The sequence below is a fragment of the Podarcis liolepis genome, assembly GCF_965112155.1.
Source record: "Podarcis liolepis genome assembly, chromosome: 3".
NCBI classification, from domain to species: domain Eukaryota; kingdom Metazoa; phylum Chordata; class Lepidosauria; order Squamata; family Lacertidae; genus Podarcis; species Podarcis liolepis.
Window position 1 is genome coordinate 96,520,424 of NC_139557.1, and position 23,782 is coordinate 96,544,205.

General features: G+C 41.5%; 1 protein-coding gene across 5 annotated transcripts in view; it reads left to right on the forward strand.

Annotated features, from left to right (window-relative positions):
• USH2A (usherin) overlaps positions 1 to 23,782 on the forward strand; it is a 430,807-nt gene that overhangs the window by 27,899 nt on the left and 379,126 nt on the right. For all 5 annotated transcript variants that reach the window (XM_083493951.1, XM_083493952.1, XM_083493953.1 and 2 more), the window contains 5 exons: positions 9,313 to 9,448; positions 13,453 to 13,516; positions 15,402 to 15,696; positions 17,632 to 17,816; positions 21,846 to 22,067. In XM_083493951.1, coding sequence (XP_083350077.1) covers positions 9,313 to 9,448; positions 13,453 to 13,516; positions 15,402 to 15,696; positions 17,632 to 17,816; positions 21,846 to 22,067 — 902 coding nt within the window. The remainder of the gene's footprint in view (positions 1 to 9,312; positions 9,449 to 13,452; positions 13,517 to 15,401; positions 15,697 to 17,631; positions 17,817 to 21,845; positions 22,068 to 23,782) is intronic.

A 23,782-nucleotide genomic window follows, 5' to 3' on the forward strand; every position in this document is an offset into this window, starting at 1 on the left:
AGTCCCTTGGGCATCAGAGAGAACTATTCCTGCGTAACTGATGGCAGGGTTGCACCCATAGTATTTACCCTTAAATAACTCTAGAAGGGAGGCTATCCATTGTTTTTAGATTAAAGATGGGGTCCATCATTCATAGAACAGAAGCAGCAGAAGTTACTTGTGCCATGGTTATTTTGCATAGGGGCATAACTGGAGAGGAGCATGCAGTGACAAGTAAAATTCTACCACCATGATTTTGTTTTCAAGTTAGAGTGATGGTGGAAGTCCTACTGATTGCTATATTTGTGGAGAGTTTCTGGCAGCATATTTGGTGGTATCTTGTGGACAGGTACAGAAAGACAGATAAACTTATCCCACCTTCTCTTCCTTCACTACAAATGGCTTGGTCCTCATTTCTAAAATCTCCCACCTTGTGCTCCACCACAACTGCAGTGGTCACCCTCTTGATGGAGCCTTCCATACATCAAAGAACAACATATTGGGAAAGGAATATGCTGGCCCAGTTATAGAACTCCTGATCTCTTGATAGATGTACAAAGTCTTGACTTGTATGCTTTCTGAAATGATTTAGGTCATACTTCCGGGTTTCCCATAACCATTTGGTTGACCACTGTGTGAACAGGATTCTAGATTAGATAGGCCTTTGGTCCAATCTAGCAGTGCTCTTCTTATGTTTTTTAATTAGCTTTGATTTTCATGTGTAACCTAGTAGCTTGGCATCAACAGGATAACATATTTTTATATGAATTGGGTTTTTAAAAATGCTGAATCTAAAACACATTAATTGGTTCTAACTAATAAATGTGCAGTCAAAACAAGAATATTTAGAGAACCCAAAGGGATAATTCATTTTATCCTTGAGTTTCTTGATTTCTTAATAGAAAGGTATCACTAATTTCTTCTTTTATCACCTCTACTATCTGTTGTATTTTCTTGTATCTGTTGTCATCGGTAACTACTGTTGATTTGTTGTCTCTATTAAGCCATTCAAGGAAGCTATAGACCTGTCATTTTGGTCATAACCTTAATCTGTTTTCTCACCTTGGAATTAATGTAGTGTCTATTCCTGTAGAGTGAGTTTATTCAGAAGGAACTTGATATGCACCAGTATTGGGATTGAGGAAAGGTAGGGTAGTGGAGAGGATGGAAGTAGATATATGCATATATTTACCTAATAACAGTCTAAGTTGAGTTGCATAACAGATCATATGTAGAGAGTGCCTATTAAGATAACTCAATGAATGAAGTTGATAGAACTTCAGTTTACTTGATTGTAAGAAAAAAATAGCCCAGTGCTCCACAATCTAAGGTTGGTGAATTGAAGGTCAGCCTCCGTGTCTGCTCTGCCACTGCTATATAACTAACCAATTTAAACTGGGTATTATGTAAGAGTCCAGTGTTAATTTGGTCCCCTAACAAGTACAAGAATTGCAGCAAAAAAAATCAGCCTTTCTGTCTATTAACTTGCTGGGTATACAAAGTGAAGCTGGATTGTTTCAAGATACCACAAAAGAACAATCTAAATGGCCAACTCCTTTGTGTAGAGATGCTCATTGTGTAGATGGAGACATATCTACACACCCACACAAATCTTTCCCTTGTGCGTGTTTGTGCAAGTATGAAGAAAATTCTTCCATATTCTGTGAGATATGCACACATACATCACATGATATCATCTACCACATAGAATGACTTGAAGGGGCCTCTTTGTGGAAGCTGTACTATGGTAAGTATCCCTTAGTGGATATTAGAACAAGGAGGTATTAATCTTGGTTTCAGCAAATGTTCTCCTATTTCATTTGGGTCAAAAGTAGTGCTTTCAGATGGGAGGAGGAAGAAATAATTCTCAACACACTTGAATTGTGAAAATATCCAACTATTCAATATCCTGTTTGCTGCCATTGTTTGGAGTATCTGCTGCTGCTGTTTTGGGGGCATCCCCCCACCTTTCCTGTTATTGCATCTTCTTCTTCCATGATTAGTCACATGGGCAATGCCAGCCAATTAATGCCTACATGTAGTGAAGCAGGATTATGCTAAGCATTGTGCTAATCAGTGTTGGCTATGTAATGTCAGTGCTAGAAAAGGAAACCAAAGGAGAGGAAAGGCAATGTTTTCTGAATCAACTGTACCTGTATTTGCACTGGAATCTCAAAAGGGTGCATTCAGACATGGGAATTATGGCATTCATTTTCCTGGTTATAAGGCAAGTGCTTCTGTTCCAGTTTCTAACATTCATTTCAAACCGCATATATGTTGTGTCATGGAACTTTGGCTTGTTAATCAATATACCACCACATCTTACTAAATGCCATTCATACCAGTGGCTGCGTTGTGACTCTACAGCAGATATATTTGGGGATGTTGCCTCCATTTATGCACATACAAGATCCCCCCCCCATGATTTACCCATGGAAATAGGAGGAAAGAACTGTATGCTGGAATACTATCCCAAAATTTGTCATGTTGTGTGACCTACAGAAAAGGCAGGAAAATCACAGTGCAAAACTCCCATGATATTTTTTTTTTGGGGGGGGGGGTTAATAGGGTTGCAAACAGATTTTTTTTCTGGAAGTGATTGACACAGGAATTAGTGCTAAACTTCCCCAAGATTTCCAAAAGTGGCTTTCATACGGCATGAAAGGTAACATAAAATATGAACATTATCAGGTAAGGAAATGCCAGGAAAACAGAATGAAATGCTGTCTGAATGCAACCATAGTGAGTACAATAAATTCACAATGTTACATAGCCAATAAGAAATAGTTATGTTCCAGTGTCATTGAGGACAGACAAAGCCAATCTGGAATGAAATGAAAGCTTCCTGAATGTGTATACTTTCAAATACCATTATAAAATTGCTGAAGGAGTCTAGATCCTTCAGGGATAATGTTCACAAAAGGCATTCCCCTTGGTTCTCCCATAATATTAGCTGATCACTTCTATCCTCTTAGACCAGGGAAGGAAATCGGTGGAACTCCAGCTGTTGTTGAACTCTCATCAGCCATAGTTACCTCATCTATGTCAATGATTCTGGGAAGGAAGACTTGAGAATGGTTCCCCAGTATTACTGGTGGAGAGATGTATTTGTATGTAATGTGGCATGGCTTAATTTCTAAATTGTTAGTTACTTTGACATAGAAAGGGTAAATTGACTGATCTAACAGCAAAAGGTGAGGAAAGAAAATCCACTATTAATAATCACAAATTTTGAAATACACAATTGTCTGATGTTTTGGGCCAATTCTGACGCTTCTCCTTCTCCTTTAGCCCCATAAATATTTTCATATGTTTAACTTAGACCACGTTGGAGAGAAGGGTGCCTCCCGGTCATGTACTAAGAACCAAATGATAAATATAGGAGCTATAGCAGAATATTATCCTGAATTATTGTAATAAGCACATTTTTAATAGAGGCAAGCAAGCTAATCCTCAGCCAGAAGAACAAATGTTCCTACCACGGAAAGAAGGTATAAGATGCATTTCATTTCTGACTTAAAAATAAAGGTGCACTTAAACTTGTAAAAGACAACATTTTTATTTGAATGATATGACAGAACTGTCACCGGACTGTTACCTGCTATAAAGCAAGCAGAAGAATTATTACCTTTATTAGGCCAGTGACACTGAGCTTTAGCCATACATTTCTAACTTCTGTCCCTCTACAGAGACAATTTTCTTTTCTTAAATAAACTGTCATGCTAGTGTTAATATATTGTTGGCTCTCTCATACTCTGAGAATACTGCTGATATAAAACATGTATATGTTAGATTGGTAATAGTATCTTTAGTGTAGCTGACTAGAACAAATGCGTTTCCCTCATGGCTGTGCTAATGTGATAAAGGAAAATTGGCTGTTCATCAGCTTTTGGCTGGGTAAAGACAGTAGAGATGGAACCACATTCTTTTTTATGCATTAATACCGCTAAGAACTTTTCACTAGTTATATTTCATGTTGCCTGTGTGTGCAAAGATGTTGTAAAACATGAGATAATGCTACAAATAACAAAGCAGAAAAGGCTGTATCTTTTATAATGATAACAGTCAAACACCAAAAGGACAGTAACAGGCTGTAAAAAAATGTGTGATGGAAAAAAGAAAATCATTGCAAGCCACACACTCTCATACCCCCCCCATATTCTCCCCTCCCATATACAGACTTTGTATTAAAATGAAATAAAAAAATATATTCACATGTTCATTGTGCATTGTTGTGTCAATAGATAAAAGCTAACACCAAATGAGAGTGATGTTCTGTGAGTAGGAAAATCCCCATATGCGAGAACTTTCTTGAACCAAATCGCACTGCCTAGCCATTATGATAATACCCTTCAGATTTTTCTTCAGCGGAAGGGCAATGATTCCATATATCTCAAATTTGGACAATATTGACTGTTTCTGGAAATAAAAATAATAAACCCCAGCATCTGTTTTTATTTATTTTTATTTAAGGAAGGAGAATTTGTCTCCATAAAAATCAATTTTCTATTCATTTCACATTTTCTTAGTTAAAATAGTAATGCAGCCAAGGGTGCCTGAAGCACTAATGATAACCATTCAGGCTTAGATTTCTAGATAACTGTGGCTGTTTATATTGGTCAGAAATGTATGTAGCTTTATTGACAGTGGAATGGGATTTTGAATGCTCATGTTCTGATTTTCCAAATGAATTTTTCAGGGCCTAGCTTCTGCACCAAATTATTCTGGCTTTTCATAAGCCTTTTGTTTGTCCTTATACACTCATTGTTTCTAGGATGCAATTATTCCAGTCCCATTTGATTTGATTAGAGTGGATATCAAGGCAGACTAAAGCACTCTAGCTTCTCTCAGCATCTATTTGGAGAGACGATTCAGCAGTCATCCCTTTAAACTCATGAGTACCTGTTTATGCAAAATGGAAATAGGTTTTCACAAACTGGCAGCAAGAACAGTAGCAGCAGCAAGAACAACAACAACAACAAAAGCTTTAAAACCCCAGGCTCTCCAACCTCTTCTTTGAAACAAGCTGTTCACTGGTAAAAGCTAACAACTTTCATACAGAAATATTTTTCAAGGTTTATTAAAACATGAACAAGTAATTCATCAAAGTTGAAGTTATGCTTGGCACCTGGATGTGGAAGGGGTTGTTCATGCACATCAAAAGATACATCCAGTTAGTAGTTCAGAGGGATCTGGGTGAGCTGCATAATATTTGTGGGGATGTATGTTCAGATGTGCATTGGCTATGAGTGCAGCAAGGTGCTCTGCATATGAGTAACCCTTGTGATGTGTGAGTGTGTGTATCGCTACCAGTGTGCATGGGGCTTTCCAGAGTACAGAGAAGCAATAGGCAGTTGTTTCAGTTGCATGTCTGTTGATTTTGTAGAGTGGTGATGTCCCTTGAATCATCTACACTTTCCAATAGCAATTATTATATTGTTTAGCTCTGAACTAAACATAGTAGTAGGGACGCGGGTGGTGCTGTGGGTTAAACCATAGAGCCTAGGACTTGCTGGTCAGAAGGTTGGTGGTTCAAATCCCCGCGATGGAGTGAGCTCCCGTTGTTCGGTCCCTGCTCCTGTCAACCTAGCAGTTCGAAAGCACGTCAAATGCAAGTAGATAAACAGGTACCGCTCCAGCAGGAAGGTAAACGGTGTTTCCATGTGCTGCTCTGCTTCGCCAGAAGCGGTTTAGTCATGCTGGCCACATGACCCGGAAGCTGTACGCCGGCTCCCTCAGCCAATAAAGCGAGATGAGCTCCGCAACCCCCGAGTCAGTCACGACTGGACCTAATGGTCAGGGGTCCCTTTACCTTTAAACATAGTAGTAACTGATTTTTTCTATCTTAAAAAAGAGGCCCCCTCTTCATTGGGATACATTTGTTCCTAGTTCATGAGTGAGTCATTGAATTGCCAGAATGATTTTTGAGAGTACCTGTTGTACTTAATAAAAATGGAAAGATCTGGCCACAAGGTAATAAATATTACTGCAGTTTCTTTCCCCCATTTTCTCCTGCTTTTAAAGAAATCTTAAATTCCAACATCAGACCAAAAATTTGGTTATAAAATTTCACCCTGTTTCAAAACTCATAACTAACTTAGAGGAGACTGACACGCTATGCTGGATTAAGCAGCTATTCAGGGCTAATACGGCTTTTACCCCATGACTTCCTCCCAGTAGTATTACAACATCATATGTACCCTCTTGGGTAAAACATGGCTAAAAGCCAACTACTTCAACTTAAATGTTTCATCTGAATGCACCATTGAGGGATTGTTGGCAACTCATTTCAATTCACCACGCCCCAGTTATAGATTGGCAGACCTTTCAGATTCTTGACTAAGAACTGGACATGTTAGTTGCAATGCTCTTAGTGTGATGCAGAGAGAACTGTGAGCTATAAACGCAATCCATGCCAATATCTACTCATAAAAGAAAGTAAGTATTTTAATCAGAAAAGACAGAATGGGTAGGAAATAATAATAATAATAATAATAATAATAATAATAATAATAATAATAATAATAATATTGTTATTTATACCCCACCCGTTTGGCTGGGTTTCACATTACATGCATCATCATGACTGGTGTGTCCCATGTGAGGGGACAATATGCATCCCAGAACTTCCAGAGAGGTGCAACCAATATTCTGAAGCAGCTCACAAACACCACATTTTCATGACTGTGTGTATGTACAAAGAAGCCTGATAAAACAGTGGTTATTGGAATGGTGCTGCTGATCTTATCAAACCTATTCCACTCAGAAAACTAGTACAGCAAAGTATTTAAAGAACTGAACTATGAATCAGGACTGTGTCCCTGGTTCAAATGTGACCAATGGCATTAAATGACTAGGTACCCTTTGCCAAGGGACGCGGGTGGTGCTGTGGGTTAAACCACAGAGCCTAGGACTTGCCTCTCAGAAGGTCAGCGGTTCGAATCCCCGCAACAGGGTGAGGTCCCGTTGCGCGGTCCCAGCTCCTGTCCACCTAGAAGTTCAAAAGCACGTCAAAGTGCAAGTAGATAAATAGGTACCACTCTGGCGGGAAGGTAAACGGTGTTTCCGTGCGCTGCTCTGGTTCGCCAGAAGGGCTTAGTCATGCTGGCCACATGACCCGGAAGCTGTACGCCAGCTCCCTCGGCCTATAGAGTGAGATGAGCACCGCAACCCCAGAGTCAGTCACGACTGGACCTAATAGTCAGGGGTCCCTTTACCTTTACTTTACCCTTTGCTAAGCCACTCTTGCCAAGCCTCGGTCCCCCTATGAAGAAATAAGTACAAATGAGGGTGTAGTAGGCGGTACGCTTTTGCTACAATATCTCTTGGTCTTTAATAATATATTATGCCGTATAATAAGTGTTTTCTTTTTGTTCTTGTTTATGTTCTGTGTCTCAGTTGCAGGTCAACTTAATGCCTACACCACTCGCTTGCCTGCAGGTCTGATCTGCCCACCTCAAGCAATTTTCTATGACTCCCCCAAACCCCACCAATTTCTATGGCGGCAATAAAGGAGATAAAAGAAAATAGACAAACCACATGCTATTACTGCTGCTGCTGCTTTGTGCAGCATGATAGGATTGAAAATCACCCTCTCCTTGCTCATTAGATGATAAGTCTGATGGGTGAGGAGGAAACAATAAATACTCCCCTCAGCTGATCTGTACGGATCAGCTGACAAGGGTTGTGTGTATGCCTCTGTGCATCCTGTGCATGTGTCTGTGTGGGATGGCCACACTTACTTTTTGCCCTACCCATCATTGGCATGTGGCCTTAGGTTAAGGGAGGGAGGGATGGAGGGAGAGAACTTACACACACACCCTCTTGATTGTTAAGACCAGCAGAGTGGGTCCTTTTGATAGTTCCACTGCCCACAGAAACTCAGGGTGGCAGCGGCCCAGAATACAGCATTCTCTGTGGCAGCCCCTAAGTTATGAAACTCCCTTCCCCCAGAGGTGTGTCTGACAACTTCATTATATAGCTTTTGGTGAATGCTGAAGATGTACCCCCCTACCCTGTCCTTTGACACCTGAGATGAATATTTTCAGCCCCCACCTCATGTTTTGGAATTGCATTTTTTTTTTTTTTTTGGTAACTAAGTTTTTTAACCTGTTTGTAATGTTGTAACCCACCCTGGGACCTTCGGCAAGAAATTTAAATTGTCACCATCTGCTAAAAAAAGAAATGAAATTAAAGATGTGTGTGTTTATCTAAGGTATCAGATGCAACAAATGTAGGGAATGATTACATATTCATTTACTCTTATAGGACTCCGGTAAGCATTGCAGCAATATAAATGCTTGAGAAGCATTTTAAACATTTGATAATGTACGAAATGTTTGTGAATACTTTGATTATCATCACTACATTGCGTGCACAGTCTTGACACATGGTGGAAAAGAAGAACAGCTGTAGATGGAGGTTGTGGACTGTGCTTCCTTGGAGGTTTTTAAGCAGAGGCTGGTGGCCATCTGTCATGGATGCTTTAGCTGAGATTCCTAAATTGCAGGGGGTTGGACTAGATGACCCTTGGGGTCCCTTCCAACTCTATGATTCTATGAGTAAGTACCTCCATATGTTTTTCTCCTGGTCTTAGGAAGGGCTTTTGGTGGTGAGCAGTCCTTTGACACCATTCAGTGTCTTTTACTGTCTTCCATGATGGTAGACCTTTAAGAAAATCTGAAGATTTGATCCATGAACACCTTTCTTAAAGTAAGAAGATTGAACAGATGTGGACTCTTTAAGAGCAATGACTTCCAATCTACTCAAATATCTCCTGACACACACACACGAAGAAGAATTATCCTGCATTACTTATTGCCATCTTGGAATTTAGGAAGCAGGGAGTTTCCATCTCTGCATCTGGTTAGCACGCAGATGCATGATGAAAGAGAAGTTATCAATCAATGACATACCAGTATAATTAACTATGCTTGCCTACAATTTATTTGTTATCATCAGAATACTGACAGTAATAATTCAGATTAGTATCTACACTTGGCTATATAACGTTGGTGTTCAATTATATCAGTGTTATTTGGTGATGCACATGGGACAAAGAAGATACTAAATGTTATCTTGTTATAGGATAAATGTTACCCTGGTTCATGTTTAATTTACCCATTGAAGGACTTTTCCTTTTCAGTAGTTGTATCTTCTCTAACAGGGATTGGTTAGAAATGTATAAGGTGGTGTTCTGGTGATTTAACTGAAACAATGGCACACTGCATTCCACACAAGGCGGTAAATAACAGATGAGATTAGACTGAGTATTTTGTTTCATTTTTTAAAAAATAATAATAAGGGATTTTCCTTCCAAATGTAATTTTATAGGTTCATCACAGAAGAATCAATTTCTTTATAAATGGTTTGGAAGATGACAACACAGCTTTTGACTCCAGAATTCTTGCTGGGTTAATTGCAGATCCCTCTGCTGATGGCGAATGGCGAATTGGGCAAAATTTAAATGGTAAGTCTGAGTATTAAGGGAAGATCATATTCTGTGGTATGGCTTTCCTGTATTGTTTGGAGGTTGGACTTTATGACCTGTTATTCTACTATCTTTCACAAGAGATATTTAATTAGACAACAAAATGCTATTCCACCTGCTTCAATATCTACTTTTATCATATGTTTTCATCTCGAAATGTCACACCATTGCCAGGTGTGGAGATAGGGAGGCACTAGTGCCTTTCATTCCTCTTCCATCCCAGTTTCAAAAAGCATAGACTTGTCCTCTATTCTTCTCCGAACTGCACAGAATTGCTACTGTGGCCAACCATAAGATAATGTGGGGGAAGAAGGGGAAGCTGAGGCATTTTTATCTTCTCTGAAGCTCGTTGGAAGAGGAAAATGTCAGGATTCTTCAATGCTAATGTCACTAAGTTTATTATTCATTTATCTAAATTTGTATACCACTTTCCTGTAAATAAAACCTCTAAGCAGTTTACCAAAAATTACATTAAAGTTATCAATAACAATCAAAGGTGTTTTTTTTTAAAATCAAAATATAACTAAAGTCATCAGTGAATCCAGAATTACATATTCAAATACATGTCAGTTTTTACTGGGTAGGCTTGCCTAAAGAAACCTGTTTTTGTTGCTGTTTAGTCGGTTAGTCGTGTCCGACTCTTCATGTCCGACTCTTCGTCTGGTTTCGAATCTTCCATTCCTGGGTAAGGTGATTGAGAGAGCGGTTGCTGAACAGCTTGGTAGGTTTCTGGATGAAACATCTGCTCTCGACCCATTCCAGTCCGGCTTCCGCGCTGGCCATGGGACCGAGACGGCTCTGGTCGCCCTAACAGATGATCTCCGCAGGCAGCTGGATCGAGGCGGGTCGGGGCTGCTGATTCTTCTAGACCTGTCAGCAGCCTTCAACATGGTCGATCACGAACTCCTGGACCGCCGCCTTGCCGACGTGGGGATCCAGGGCACAGTCCTTCAATGGCTGCGCTCGTTTCTCTCCGGTTGGGGACAGAGGGTGGCGCTTGGGGGGGAATTGTCATCGCGCCACTCCTTGGTGTGTGGAGTGCCTCAGGGTGCGATTCTCTCCCCAATGCTTTTTAACATCTTTATGCGCCCCCTCGCCCAGCTTGTCCGGAGTTTTGGGCTGGGTTGCCATAAGTATGCCGATGACACCCAACTCTATCTGCTGATGGATGGCCATCCTGACTCGGCCCCAGATACACTGACCAGATGTCTGGAAGCTGTGGCTGGATGGTTACGTGGGAGCCGGTTGAAGTTAAATCCTTCGAAGACAGAGGTCCTCTGGCTGGGACGGAGCGATATGGGATTGAGGGGGCAACTCCCGTCTCTTGCGGGGGTGCAATTAGTGCCAGCATCATCCGTGAAGAGTTTGGGTGTAATCTTCGATACCTCCCTCTCTATGGAGGCGCAGATTACAGCTATAACAAAGGCGGCATTTTTTCATCTCCGCCAAGCTAAGCAGTTGGCTCCTTATCTCTCTCGCCCTGACCTAGCCACTGTGATCCATGCGACGGTCACCTCCAGACTGGACTATTGTAACTCGCTCTACGTGGGGCTGCCCTTGAGACTGACCCAGAAACTCCAGCGGGTGCAGAATGCCGCGGCGAGACTCCTTACGGGGTCTTCGCTGCGAGATCATATCCATCCGGTGCTGTACCAGCTGCACTGGCTCCCAGTGGAGTACAGGATCAGGTTTAAGGTGCTGGTTTTAACCTTTAAAGCCCTATACAGCCTAGGACCCTCGTACCTACGGGACCGCCTCTCCTGGTATGTCCCACAGAGAAATTTACGGTCTGCAAATAAAAACACCCTAAAGATCCCAGGCCTCAGAGAGGTTAGGCTGGCCTCAACTAGAGCCAGGGCCTTCTCGGCCGCGGCTCCAATCTGGTGGAACGCTCTGTCACAAGAGACTAGGGCCCTGCGGGACCTGACATCCTTCCGCAGGGCCTGCAAGACAGAGCTGTTCCACCAGGCCTTTTGTCAGGGCGCAGCCTGACCCCCTCCTCTGGCAATCTGGACAAAATTTTGCTTGATGGTTGCCATTAATTTGATTTTAATTTGATTTAATTAATTTTATGAATGTTTTAGAATGTTGAGCTATTTTGATTGTTGTTAGCCGCCCTGAGCCCAGCTTCGGCTGGGGAGGGCGGGATATAAATAAAATTTATTATTATTATTATTATTATTCGTGACCCCATGGACCAGAGCACTCCAGGCACTCCTGTCTTCCACTGCTTCCCACAGTTTGGTCAAACTCATGTTGGTAGCTTCAAGAACACTGTCCAACCATCTTGTCCTCTGTCGTCCCCTTCTCCTTGTGCCCTTCATCTTTCCCAGGATCAGGGTCTTTTCCAGGGAGTCTTCTCTTCTCATGAGGTGGCCAAAGTATTGGAGCTTCAGCTTCACGATCTGTCCTTCCAGTGAGCACTCAGGGCTGATTTCCTTAAGAATGAATAGGTTTGATCTTCTTGCAGTCCATGGAACTCTCAAGAGTCTCCTCCAGCACCATAATTCAAAAGCATCAATTCTTCGCCGAACCTGTTTTTAGCAGGCAGTGAAAAGAGTACAATGAAGGTGCTGCCTGATGTCAGTAGGCAAAGGAGTACCATTGTGTTGCCATGCTAAAAGATCTATTCCTCACAAATGTGGAATGATTATTTTATGGCAGTTCCTCAGACTGGGCATAGGTGATCCAAAACTGTTCAGGGTGTGTGTTCCAAAACTGGCTGAGCTCCAGTTTTGCAAAGCACTAACAGAATCCTGTCAGAAGTGTGGTGGTGCCTGTAGGTCAGGGGTAGGCAACCTAAGGCCTGGGGGCCGGATATGGCCCAATCGCCTTCTCAATCCAGCCCGTGGATGGTCCAGGAATCAGCGTGCTTTTACATGAGTAGAATGTGTCCTTTTATTTAAAATGCACCTCCGGGTTATTTGTGGGGCCTGCCTTGTGTTTTTACATGAGTAGAATGTGTGCTTTTATTTAAAATGCATCTCTGGGTTATTTGTGGGGCATAGGAATTGATCCCCCCCCAAAAAAAATATAGACCAGCCCACCACATGGTCTGACACCTGCTATAGGTTGTTGAACTCAGCATTCATTCCCCCACAAGGTGACTTAGAAATGTAAATGTTTTGAGTTCCTTGCAATGTGATCTACAAGTTCCTTTGACAACTGAAAACAATTAATACAAAAGCAACTTTGGAAAAGAAATGGAAATGAAGACTGAGTTATTATCACAGAAATACCAAATGTTTTGTAATTGTCCTGGCTGAATATTTGGTGAAGCGGAGATAAAATAATTTTTCACCATGTTCTGAACATTGCCATCAATATAAGGTGCCAGTGGTTTTGCAGCTCCCTTAAATTCTGTTTGGTGATGAATTGGTCCTGCAGATTTATTAAGGCTGAGTATCACTGATCCAGAACATACTGCAATTTGGAGCTAAGTCCTAAATATATCTGCATCTGGCTTGGAGAAATGTTTGATTCATTCCAATAGAACCATCCAGCTCCTATATATCAAGAGTTGAAAATTCTCATTTCGAAGTGCTTCTTGTTGACACTGTCACTTTTGAATACCAGACACACAATAATTGTGTGGAAGAAAAAGAAATCTTTAAAAACATACCTTTCACCTTTATTGCATAAAGTGACAGCTACAGTTGTCCCTACTGTATCTCTTCTCTAATTAGAGGTGGCACATGGGCTGCCTCATTACTTCTGTCTAATGAGCCAGCCTGTGTGCCACCTCTGTAATCAGATAAGAGATAGGTACAAAATGTTCCTATAAAGTTATTATAAATCATTTTAATCAAAAAAATTAAGTCACTGCCCTCCATAGTTTTGTCCGGAACCAAGATGGTTTCATTCAGAAGAGGTAATTGTGCAAGAGAGATCTCTGTGTGCTGAATTTAAGATCCCCTCATGCAGCACAGAGCTGTTTTCTGGTTGATGGGACTGGATTATTTATTTATAATGTATTTTCGCAGGTTCAGAGCAATTTGTTGGGAGGATGCAAGATTTTAGATTGTACCAAGTGGCGCTTACAAACAGGTGGGGGAATTTTCATTTTTACAAAACCCAAATGTGACATGATCAAAGGAGAGAAAGGCTTATAGCTACAATAAGTTTGCTTCGAAGTTTAACCAGTCTTTTTGGATATTTCTTTATATAATGGCTAGATTAGATTTGAAACTATAACTGCATGTACATGGATTCCAACAGGGTCTTTAATTAACTGCATGTGTGCAGGCTGATAAAATTGTAGGAATTTATGCTGAAAGATCAATGGTTTGATCCAGCTCACTTTTGGCACAACATCCACTCACAGAGAGATCTCCCTAAGGCATATCAGAACCATGATTCCCTTTGGCAGTAACACACACAGACACCACACCAGGCTGCTACCAGGAATGTGGAACCTGTCCTTGCCTCCCATAACCATAATTAGTATCTCCTTTCTACTTGGGCAAGAAAAACTCAATAGCTTAGCACTATGGGTATGACCCTCCATCACCCTCCCAGTGGTGTCCAAACTTTTTTCAAAGAGGGCTAGCCTTCCATCTTGCATAAAGACCTGCTATAGTACCGGCATGTGAATTATGGGGATGTAACAAAGGGTCTCTATTTTTCTCAATTGGGAATTCCTTTGTTTTCTAGCACTGCTCCTGAGGTAGACTGGATTGAGTTCCAATAGAATGCATAAATGCAATATAAACACATAGTGCCAGAAGAACACCAATTATAGCTGCAATAATAACCCTACCCACTTAAGAGTGGGCCCCACTGAATTCAGGCTTCTGAGGAGACATGGTTAGGATTGTAGCCTAAAAGTTCTTATAATTGTTGTTACTTTAACACTGTTATTAATAATGTGGAACCTGTAACACTGTGGCTTATGAGCCTGGCTTGTAGCCAAAGCTTATTTAAAGCAGTGGTTTTCAACCAGTGTGCTGTCGCACCCTGGCGTGCCTTGAATGATGGTAATGGGTGCAGCCGGCAACACTGGCCTCTATCCTTCTTTCCTTTCCTCCCTCCTCTGATGCCCTCTTGCATCTCTGCTTCCCAAACAGCTTGCACAGCTTGCACAGCTGTTTGTTGCAGCAGCCCTGGCTACAAGCTCCCCAGCAGAATGGTGCCTCTGGGGCTGGCAGGGGGGGGGGCTCCCCAGGCTCCTGTGGGGCGCTGTAAGGAGGCACCTCTCTTTGGGCAGGTGGACAGCTCAGACACCAGGGGCTGCGGCAGCAGCAGCTGCCTGGAAGACTCCCAAGGAGAAGGAAGAGGAGAAGAGCCTGAGGGAACACTCCACAAGGGAGGGTGTTTGAAAAAGGGTGAGAGGCTGCCAGCTCAGCAGGCAATGGGTGACAGAACTGGGCTCCTGAGTGCCACAGGGGTGCCACAGAAAGCATGTATTTGGTCAAGGGATCCGTGAACTCAAAAAGGTTGAAAACTTCTGGTTTAAAGTAACCAAAGTTCCCAGAATGTTGATGTAATAGGAAGCTCTAGTTAGTTTGAAAACAGAAGCAGTTTCTGCCAGCCTCAATTCTCATGGCTGTGCCAGATAAGAGGCAGGAGGTGCAAGCCCAAGGTATGCTGCGGGTCATTCACATAGTGCTATATTATTATTACTATTATTAATTTATTAGTTAGTTGCTTGTGAAACAAACAGACAGGTCTCTAAGCAACTTCCAACATATTTATGAGCATATAAAAATAGCTTTGTAGTTTCATGCCAACAGAGAATAAAGTCATGTAAAAGCAGCGTTCTTAAAATACATTCTTTTTAAAGAGAAAACCATGTAGTTAAATTGGCTTTCTCAGCCATCTTTTAAGTCACGCTTCTGTTAAGGCTAATTACAGATGGGTCTTTACAAATAGGGCTTACTGCTCTTTTTATTGTGTGCACAACTCTTTTTTATATCTGTTTTTTTAATGCTAGAGACATTTTTGAAGTATGGTCTGGAAAATTTCCTCAACTTCACAGTCAGTCAGAATGTCGCTGTCCTGGAAGTCATCCCAGGGTACACCCTTTGGTGCAAAGGTACTGCATCCCTAATGGTGCTGATGATACGACTAATGACAGGGTGCTCAGACTAAACCCCGAAGCTCATCCTTTGAGCTACATCAATGATAATGATATTGGAACTTCGTGGATTTCATCTGTCTTTAGCACCACTGAACAACTCAACAGAGGGATAGCCATTACAATAGACTTAGAAAATGGACAGTACCAGGTAAGATTTTAAGATTTCTTTATGCAATATACTATTCACTTATAGATGAAAATGGGAATTGGTTTATTTGTTCTGCCTTTTTTTGTTAAAATTTAACACAAAAAGCTAAACATAATTACTTTACATTCATTGCTCACTTAGTTCAAGGAAATTTCAAATGAATTGGAGATAATGTTCTGTTACACTGGTGTGATAGTTGATTGTCAAAATGAAAAGAACTCCTTCCAACCTAGCCGTTCGAAAGCACGTCAAAATGCAAGTAGATAAATAGGTACTGCTCCAGTGGGAGATGAACAGCGTTTCTGTGTGCTGCTCTGGTTCGCCAGAAGCGGCTTAGTCATGCTGGCCACATGACCCTCGGCCAATAAAGTGAGATGAGCGCTGCAACCCCAGAGTCGGTCATGACGGGACCTAATGGTCAGGGGTCCTTTTTAGTACATGATATACTCAACTAGGGACGGGGTAAGACTGTGTTTGACATTTAGAACTACATAGCTTGGATTCTTGCAATCAGAATCATTGTGGACACAGCCCATCCTGGGCCCTCTGCTGGCTTTTAAGCTCACCAGCCATTTTTTCAGGTGGAGCCGTTTATGGGCTCCTTCCACCACTGCCTCCAAGCAAAGATAAAAGCTTTGTGCTTTCTCCCTTTCCCCTTAATTTAGCTTGTGAAGTGGGAGTATAATCATGGTTTTGTGAACATTCTTTTAGATCATATACCAAAGCCCCATAGGTTTTGTATGCACTTAAAGGGAATGCTCACAAAACCCAGTTATTTAAAAGGGAAAACGGGAATATTTCTCTATTTCTACACACAGCTTCAAATGAGATTTGGAGCTGGTTTTCAGAGTCCTCATTACAGGAGTTCCTTTGCAGCTCTATCTTTGGAAAGCTATTCCTATTCTGTGGTTTGCCTTCCCCAGGGAATGAAAACTCTTGTTGGTACAATTGCTTCTGCATTAGCCTACATTGCAAATGGCAACAGAAGCCCGCAAATCCACATATAGTCCATTTTTCCATTATTCTCAGTCTGAAGTCTATATAACCCATCATCAGCAGAGAGGAACAAATGGCAGTCTCTATAAGCAAGTTCCGATGGCATGCTTTCATGATCTAAGTTTACCATTTATTTATTTTAGAATTTCTAGTCTTTTTGCCTTACAGCACTCAGGGAAAACAAAACATTCCCTCGAAGGAGTGCATTATAAACATAATGGACATTACTGCTCTCCCCACACACATGGAGCTGTCTTCTTAGAGTGCATAAGAAACCAGCTGGATCAGGCCCAAGTCCCATCTAGTCCACTAGCCTGTTCTCACAGTGGCCAGCCAAAGGCTTCTGGGAAGCCAGAAAACTAGTCTTGAACACCAATGCTCAGAGACATGCCACCTCAGAAAATCGGTGAGATTGTGGTTTGTAGCCATTGATAGCCTCATCTGATTATGCGGCACATTGAGGAGCCGCCTCAGTGCAGTAGCTCTGGTCTGCTCCCCTTTGAGGTGGTTCCCCCCATCCAATCCGCCGCCACCCCCCCCTCTCTTTCTATTTGTCTTAATTTTTATAATGCAGAAGAAGAAGAAGAGTTTGGATTTGATATCCCGCCTTTCACTCCCCTTCAGGAGTCTCAAAGCAGCTAACAATCTCCTTTCCCTTCCTCCCCCACAACAAACACTCTGTGAGGTGAGTGGGGCTGAGAGACTTCAAAGAAGTGTGACTGGCCCAAGGTCACCCAGCAGCTGCATGTGGAGGAGTGGAGACGCGAACCCGGTTACCCAGATTACGTGACTACCGCTCTTAACCACTACACCACACTGGCTCTCTAATGCACCTTCCTATGTTCCTATAGTTGCTTTAATAGCTAATTTCAGCTGAATCGAGGACCAATATGTATAAAGGTATTCCAAATGACTTCGCATTTTGCTGTTGATTTGTAGGTGTTTTACATTATCCTTCAGTTCTTCAGCCCACAACCCGAAGCAATACGAATACAAAGGAAAAAGCAGCGTGACTCTGACTGGCAAGACTGGCAGTACTTTGCAAGGGATTGCAGTACATTTGGAATGGAGAACAACGAGTCCCTAGAATATCCTGACTCTGTGAACTGCCTCCAACTTCCTAGGTATGAACAAATAGCATTATGTGGAGTGCAAATGCACTTGTGGAGCCAATCCAGTGCTCCTGCCAGTATGTTTGCTGATCTCCCTGCTACCTTGTCCCTCTTCTTCCTGGTACACAGCAATGACTCAGTTGTCAGGAGGCCTGGAGATTTCTGCATCGGTGGAACTGCACTTTTTCACCCTGGCGCCGTTGGGCTGGCCCTCACTAAAATATAGTGCAACTACCTCACAGTACACCAGTTACACAAATTTGTACAATTTACCCCAGATTATCTAGTGGGGGACTTGTGTGAGGGAAAACTTAATGATTTGGAGTCTCAGACAGGATTTGATCAAACAAAGAAGAAAGGTTTTATTAAACAAAGGAAGTTTATGACACGAAGTGGGTAAAACAAAGGATACTCAGGTTATAATGTTATTTCAGGTAACCGTTCACCTAATAATATTTATTCTAAATCTAACTGGTGTTATGGACTTCTAATCAAGCACAGCTTCTTTTAAACTTCGGTTGCTTGTGTTCAGTTACTTCGCTTCAGACAGATGTTACAGGTTTTAGACTAAATGGTAAAATCTCAGCTTATTTCCAGTTATTTCACTTCAGTTCTTTCTCAGTTGTTGCACAGCTGTTGCAGATTAATACTTTGGCTCTTAAACAAGGCAGTACTTCCTGTCAGTTACACACCCCTTTGACTCCTCTACTCCTGAGCTACTCCAAGTAACAGACCCAAGGGATCACCACACCCCTCTTATTTGGGAGTCTTTTCTTTTCGTAGAAGAATCATAGAATCATAGAGTTGGAAGAGACCACAAGGGCCATCGAGTCCAACCCCCTGCCAAGCAGGAAACACCATCAGAGCACTCCTGACATATGGTTGTCAAGCCTCTGCTTAAAGACCTCCAAAGTAGGAGACTCCACCACACTCCTTGGCAGCAAATTCCACTGTCGAACAGCTCTTACTGTCAGGAAGTTCTTCCCTCCTGACTGGAATGAGACAGGAGAAAGATACAGACCTAAGTAGACTGTATCTTTCCAGCTTCTACTTCTCCTGGCTCAGCCTCAGCATCCTAGTTAATTCCTGGCCTATTACTCTCACAGGACACCACACATAGACGCCTTTCTCTAGCTTTTGATATATTCCTCAGAGTAGATGTTTCTACCCAGAACCAACTCTCTCTCCTCTCACTCCCTATCTCCCAACCTAAAACCTGTCTCTCCAAAACCTCTCCTTTTCAACTCCCTCTCCTAGAACCCTGGTCAATCAGAAGCTGCCGTTCGTTAACCGTTTGCTGGCAGGAAAAAGAAAAAGATAACACTTTGTGACCCAACCTGCCCAGCAAAACAAACCTTTCCGTCACAATTTCCTTCTAGAGATAATTGAATGACTAAGCCTCACATTCCTATCTAGAATGGTAAAAGGTAAAGGTACCCTGCCTGTACGGGCCAGTCTTGACAGACTCTAGGGTTGTGTGCTCATCTCACTCTAGAGGCCGGGGGCCAGCGCTGTCCGCAGACACTTCCGGATCATGTGGCCAGCGTGACGAAGCTGCTCTGGCGAACCGGCACCAGAGCAGCACATGGAACGCCGTTTATCTTCCCACTATAAAGCGGTACCTATTTATCTACTTGCACTTAAGGGTGCTTTCGAACTGCTAGGTGGGCAGGAGCTGGGACCGAACGACGGGAGCTCACCCCGCTCCGGGGATTCGAACCGCCGACCATGCGATTGGCAAGTCCTAGGCGCTGAGGTTTTACCCACAGCGCCACCCGCGTCCTATCTAGAATAGCAGCATATTAAAAGCTTGTACCCAATAGAGGGGCGTGGGTGGCGCTGTGGTCTAAACCACAGAACCTAGGGCTTGCCGATCAGAAGGTCAGTGGTTCGAATCCGCGTGAGCTTCCATTGTTTGGTCCCAGCTCCTGCCCACCTAGCAATTCGAAAGCATGTCAAAGTGCAAGTAAATAAATAGGAACCACTCTGGCAGGAAAGTAAACGGTGTTTCCCTGCACTGCTCTGGTTCGCCAGAAGTGGCTTAGTCATGCTGGCCACATGACCTGGAAGCTGTCTGTGAACAAACGCCGGCTCCCTTGGCCTATAGAGTGAGATGAGTGTTGCAACCCCAGAGTTGTCCGTGACTGGACCTAACAGTCAGGGGTACCTTTACCTTTATACATTTCTTCTGGAGTAATCTCTAGAGGTCACATGAACACAGTTGGCAGGGCAATAGCTAGAATAGGATGGTGCCAATCTTTTATTTCTCTGCTTCTTCCACCCCTTTTTCTCTTTCTCCCCCTCTTTCTCTTTTTCCTGTCTCCTTCTCTCTCCATTTCAGTGTCAATCCCAAGCCAGCTGCTGGGGAAGGGTTAGATTGCTCTTGCCAGAAGTCTGGCCACTTGAAGAAGGCTTCTGAAATTAGGCCAAGAGGGCCATCTGGCCCAAAGGCCAAGTGTTGAATGATTCTAGTGAAAGGCATTTGTATCTAATTAAAAGATCACTATACAAATTGTTTAAAAGACTGGATCGCCTTTGATGAATTCTAGGAGACAAGTCAAGGTTTTGTGGACGTAAGGATGTTCTGTAGTCTGAAATAGTCTCATAGTAAGCAAGGGGAGTAACTGAAGGGTTGCAAACATTTCCTAGTTACTCTTCTTGAGCAGTTTTTGTGTAGACAGGTCTAAGACTGCTAAAACTGGAAGTTTTAGAGGTTGGCAAACCTCACAAAAAAGGGGCAGAGGAGACGATATGTCTTAGACCTTCCTACACAAAAACCTGGCTTTTGAGACAAGTGTTACACAGGTCTGATGCTGACTAGGTTCTGAATTATGCCAAGAGTTGGTGCAATCAGACAGTTATGAGACTTGTAAGACTTACTGCTACACATTTGCCCTTAGCCCAGACAGTCACTGTTATGTCTGTTTAGCACGATGAAAGCTTTTATTTGGGGTTGGGGGATTTTGCGTTCAGCCATAACTGTCTAGCTGCAACCAACTCTTGGCAAAATTCAGAACCTAGTCAGCATCAGACCTGTGTAGCACTTGTCTGAAAAGACATGAGGGAATGTTCCACCAGGTGCAGTCGCTGTTTGTTTTGATGGTGTTGTTATTTTTGTTTTGTTCTTGCTGTTTCAGTCTTGGCGGCTAGGCTTTTAAAGTGTCAGCATCTTTCTCTGGGCTTTCACGATTCAACATTCTAAGGGAGGAACAAGAGGTCATTGAGGGTACAATTCATTTTCAGCAACACATATATTTTGCATTCAGTTGAAATCGGGTGGGGTGGGGGAGATAGCCAAATTCATTGGCTGAGCAATGAATAATGTTTTAAAAAATAATAATCAAAAAACGGGTTTATTTTTTTAAAAAACAACCACAATAACACTCCAACAGAAAAATTAGTGCATCTTAGAAAAGGAATTCAAGAGCCAATGTGTGAAATGCTGCCATAAATGTTTTATAATGGAACATTGTTTTCCCTTCAATTACAAGACATAAATGATAATAGGAAGTGATTGAAGTGAGCGATGTTATGTAGGGACGATGTACACTGAACCTAATATAAAAATACCCTCTAAAGACTTGTGTATATTCATTGTACCATAGGAAACATTACGTGGTAGTGAACAAGAAGCTACCCTGTTATATTTTTAAAGAAGAAATTAACAGAATGTGTTACTTGCTTGTCCTAAAGATATAAATCAAACTTACTAAGGCTCCATCTGCACTATATGTTTATAACAGTATTATACCACTTTAAGAAGTCATGGCTTTCCCCAAGGAATCCTGGGAATCTTTTAAATGGTACAGAATAATAAATCCTTTGCTTTTAAAGAATTAATCAAGTAAAGGATTTATTATTTTGTACCGCTTAATAGGTATATAAATTGATTTCCACTTGTTTCTAATTCTACTTTATGGATCTTGTATATCCTGTTATACTTTGAGGTCATGCCTGATGAAAAGCAGTATACAATAACCAAATAATTAAATAATTATAACTAGCTGTTTTTATTTTATTTATTTATTATTACATCAACAGCATTACTCCATATTCCCATGGAAATGTTACTTTCAGCATTCTCACACCGGAACCAAATCGCCGGCCAGGATACAATGACTTCTACAATACCCCAGCACTTCAGGAGTTTGTCAAAGCTTCGGCAGTAAAGATTCATCTACTTGGCCAATATCATACTGCTGTACCTTCAGTTAACTTTAGACACAGATACTATGGAGTTGACGAAATTACTGTCAGTGGGAGGTAGGCTACTCACAGTTTGTATTAAAAATGAAGTATATTTGAGAGTAAACGACTCACTGTGGATTTATACTCATTCAAATGAGGAGAAGATGTACTTCCTAGCATTGATTTCAGATTCAAAATAGGTTTGCCTTACATCAGATAAAAATCTAACTTAACAAAATAATCTTTAACCAATTTTTATCCATCAATAGTGCTTTTACATTCTGGATTTGCTAACTCTTAGAAACAGGTATGTTTGATTGAAAGCCTGATTGAAGCTTTGCTCTAGTGGTGCTTCCATTTTTTATTATGGACTCCCATATATGGCAGTTGTAATGGTCTTAATAATGAACTAAACTCTTTGTCTTAGCTGGTTTTTCCCTTTAAAAATGAGGCTTCTGTCAGCGAAAGTGTTGCATTATCTATGACTGACAACTTTATTGTATATGTTAAGTCAGAAGTCTTGTTGAAGGCATAATTACACCCTGTAAATAAAATGCAAATTAAGTAATGACTGAGTCTCCAGTAAAAGATGTGTTCTTTTTTTTACTTTGGAATTTATGTTTTAAAGAATATGTATTAAATCAGCTTTTCTTAGTGAGAAAAATGTGTGGCTATAGTGTTTTGTTTTCAATTTAATGTTGCATCTCAACTGGTTTTGTGCATTCTTTGGACTTTTAGAGAAGGCAGGATGTATATATTTTTTAAATGGATAAATTAAATAAACACAGTTTTTCTTCTATATTACTGTAGCATGGCAGTCTGAAATGGTATATAGTGGTATAATGGTATATATAATAACTTTTAAAATAATGTGTGTGTCTGTTTCTGTGTGTGGATTCCACCCCAAAGAACAATAAGAGCAACTCTGAAGTCGCAATAAGTAACCCCCTAAAGTGTACTTTTTTCGCCCCAAGGGCTGGAGGGATCTTAAATTCAATTAAAGTCCAATGGAATGAATTAATAGAAACTAAGTTAAGCTCCTTTAACTTCAATGGGACTTGAGCATGATTCTCTGCCCTTGTGTTTTAATAGAGAGAGTACAATCCAGCAAAAATTAAATGCGAGTAGGAACTGATTCACCTATGACTTCGGCATGTAGGCTTTCCCTGGTGGCAGGACCCCACGTCCCTCTCCTGTCATGTAGAGCTGGTGAACCTGTGGACCTCACCTACCCTTACAAAGGTTTTCTGGGCCCCTTGTATCTCCCAAAAGTTGTCATTAAAAATAAAAATAAAACTAAGGATGATGTTAGGCATTTTACCACTCCCCATACCCCTGTTCAGGTGTCATAATTAAGTTAAACATCTGGGAGGAAGGGCAACTGCAATGGAGCAGAGGCTGGGGCAGTTTTGTTCTTGCTACTTCTCCATAGATATTTCCTTTAACCCTCTTGTCCTGACTAAAGAGGGTTTGTATGTTAATTATCTGGGGCTTTTTAAAAAATGATATTTTAAATTTTGTTCTGGTAGCCTGGAGAAGGGAAATGATATAAAATAAAATAACAGATATGTACATATACTCCATGTCCTTTTAAGGAGTTGTGGTGTTCCAGATTGAAAGGTTAATGCTGAACGAACAGGTGCTAACTGTAATAAATAATTAGAGCCTTACATCTGCATAGTATACAATGAAAGCACATAATGCATGTTTGATCACTTAATAGTTGGTCTACATGTACTGTCAATTTACTCCCTTGTAAAGCAGCATTTACTTGACATTTATAAATGCTG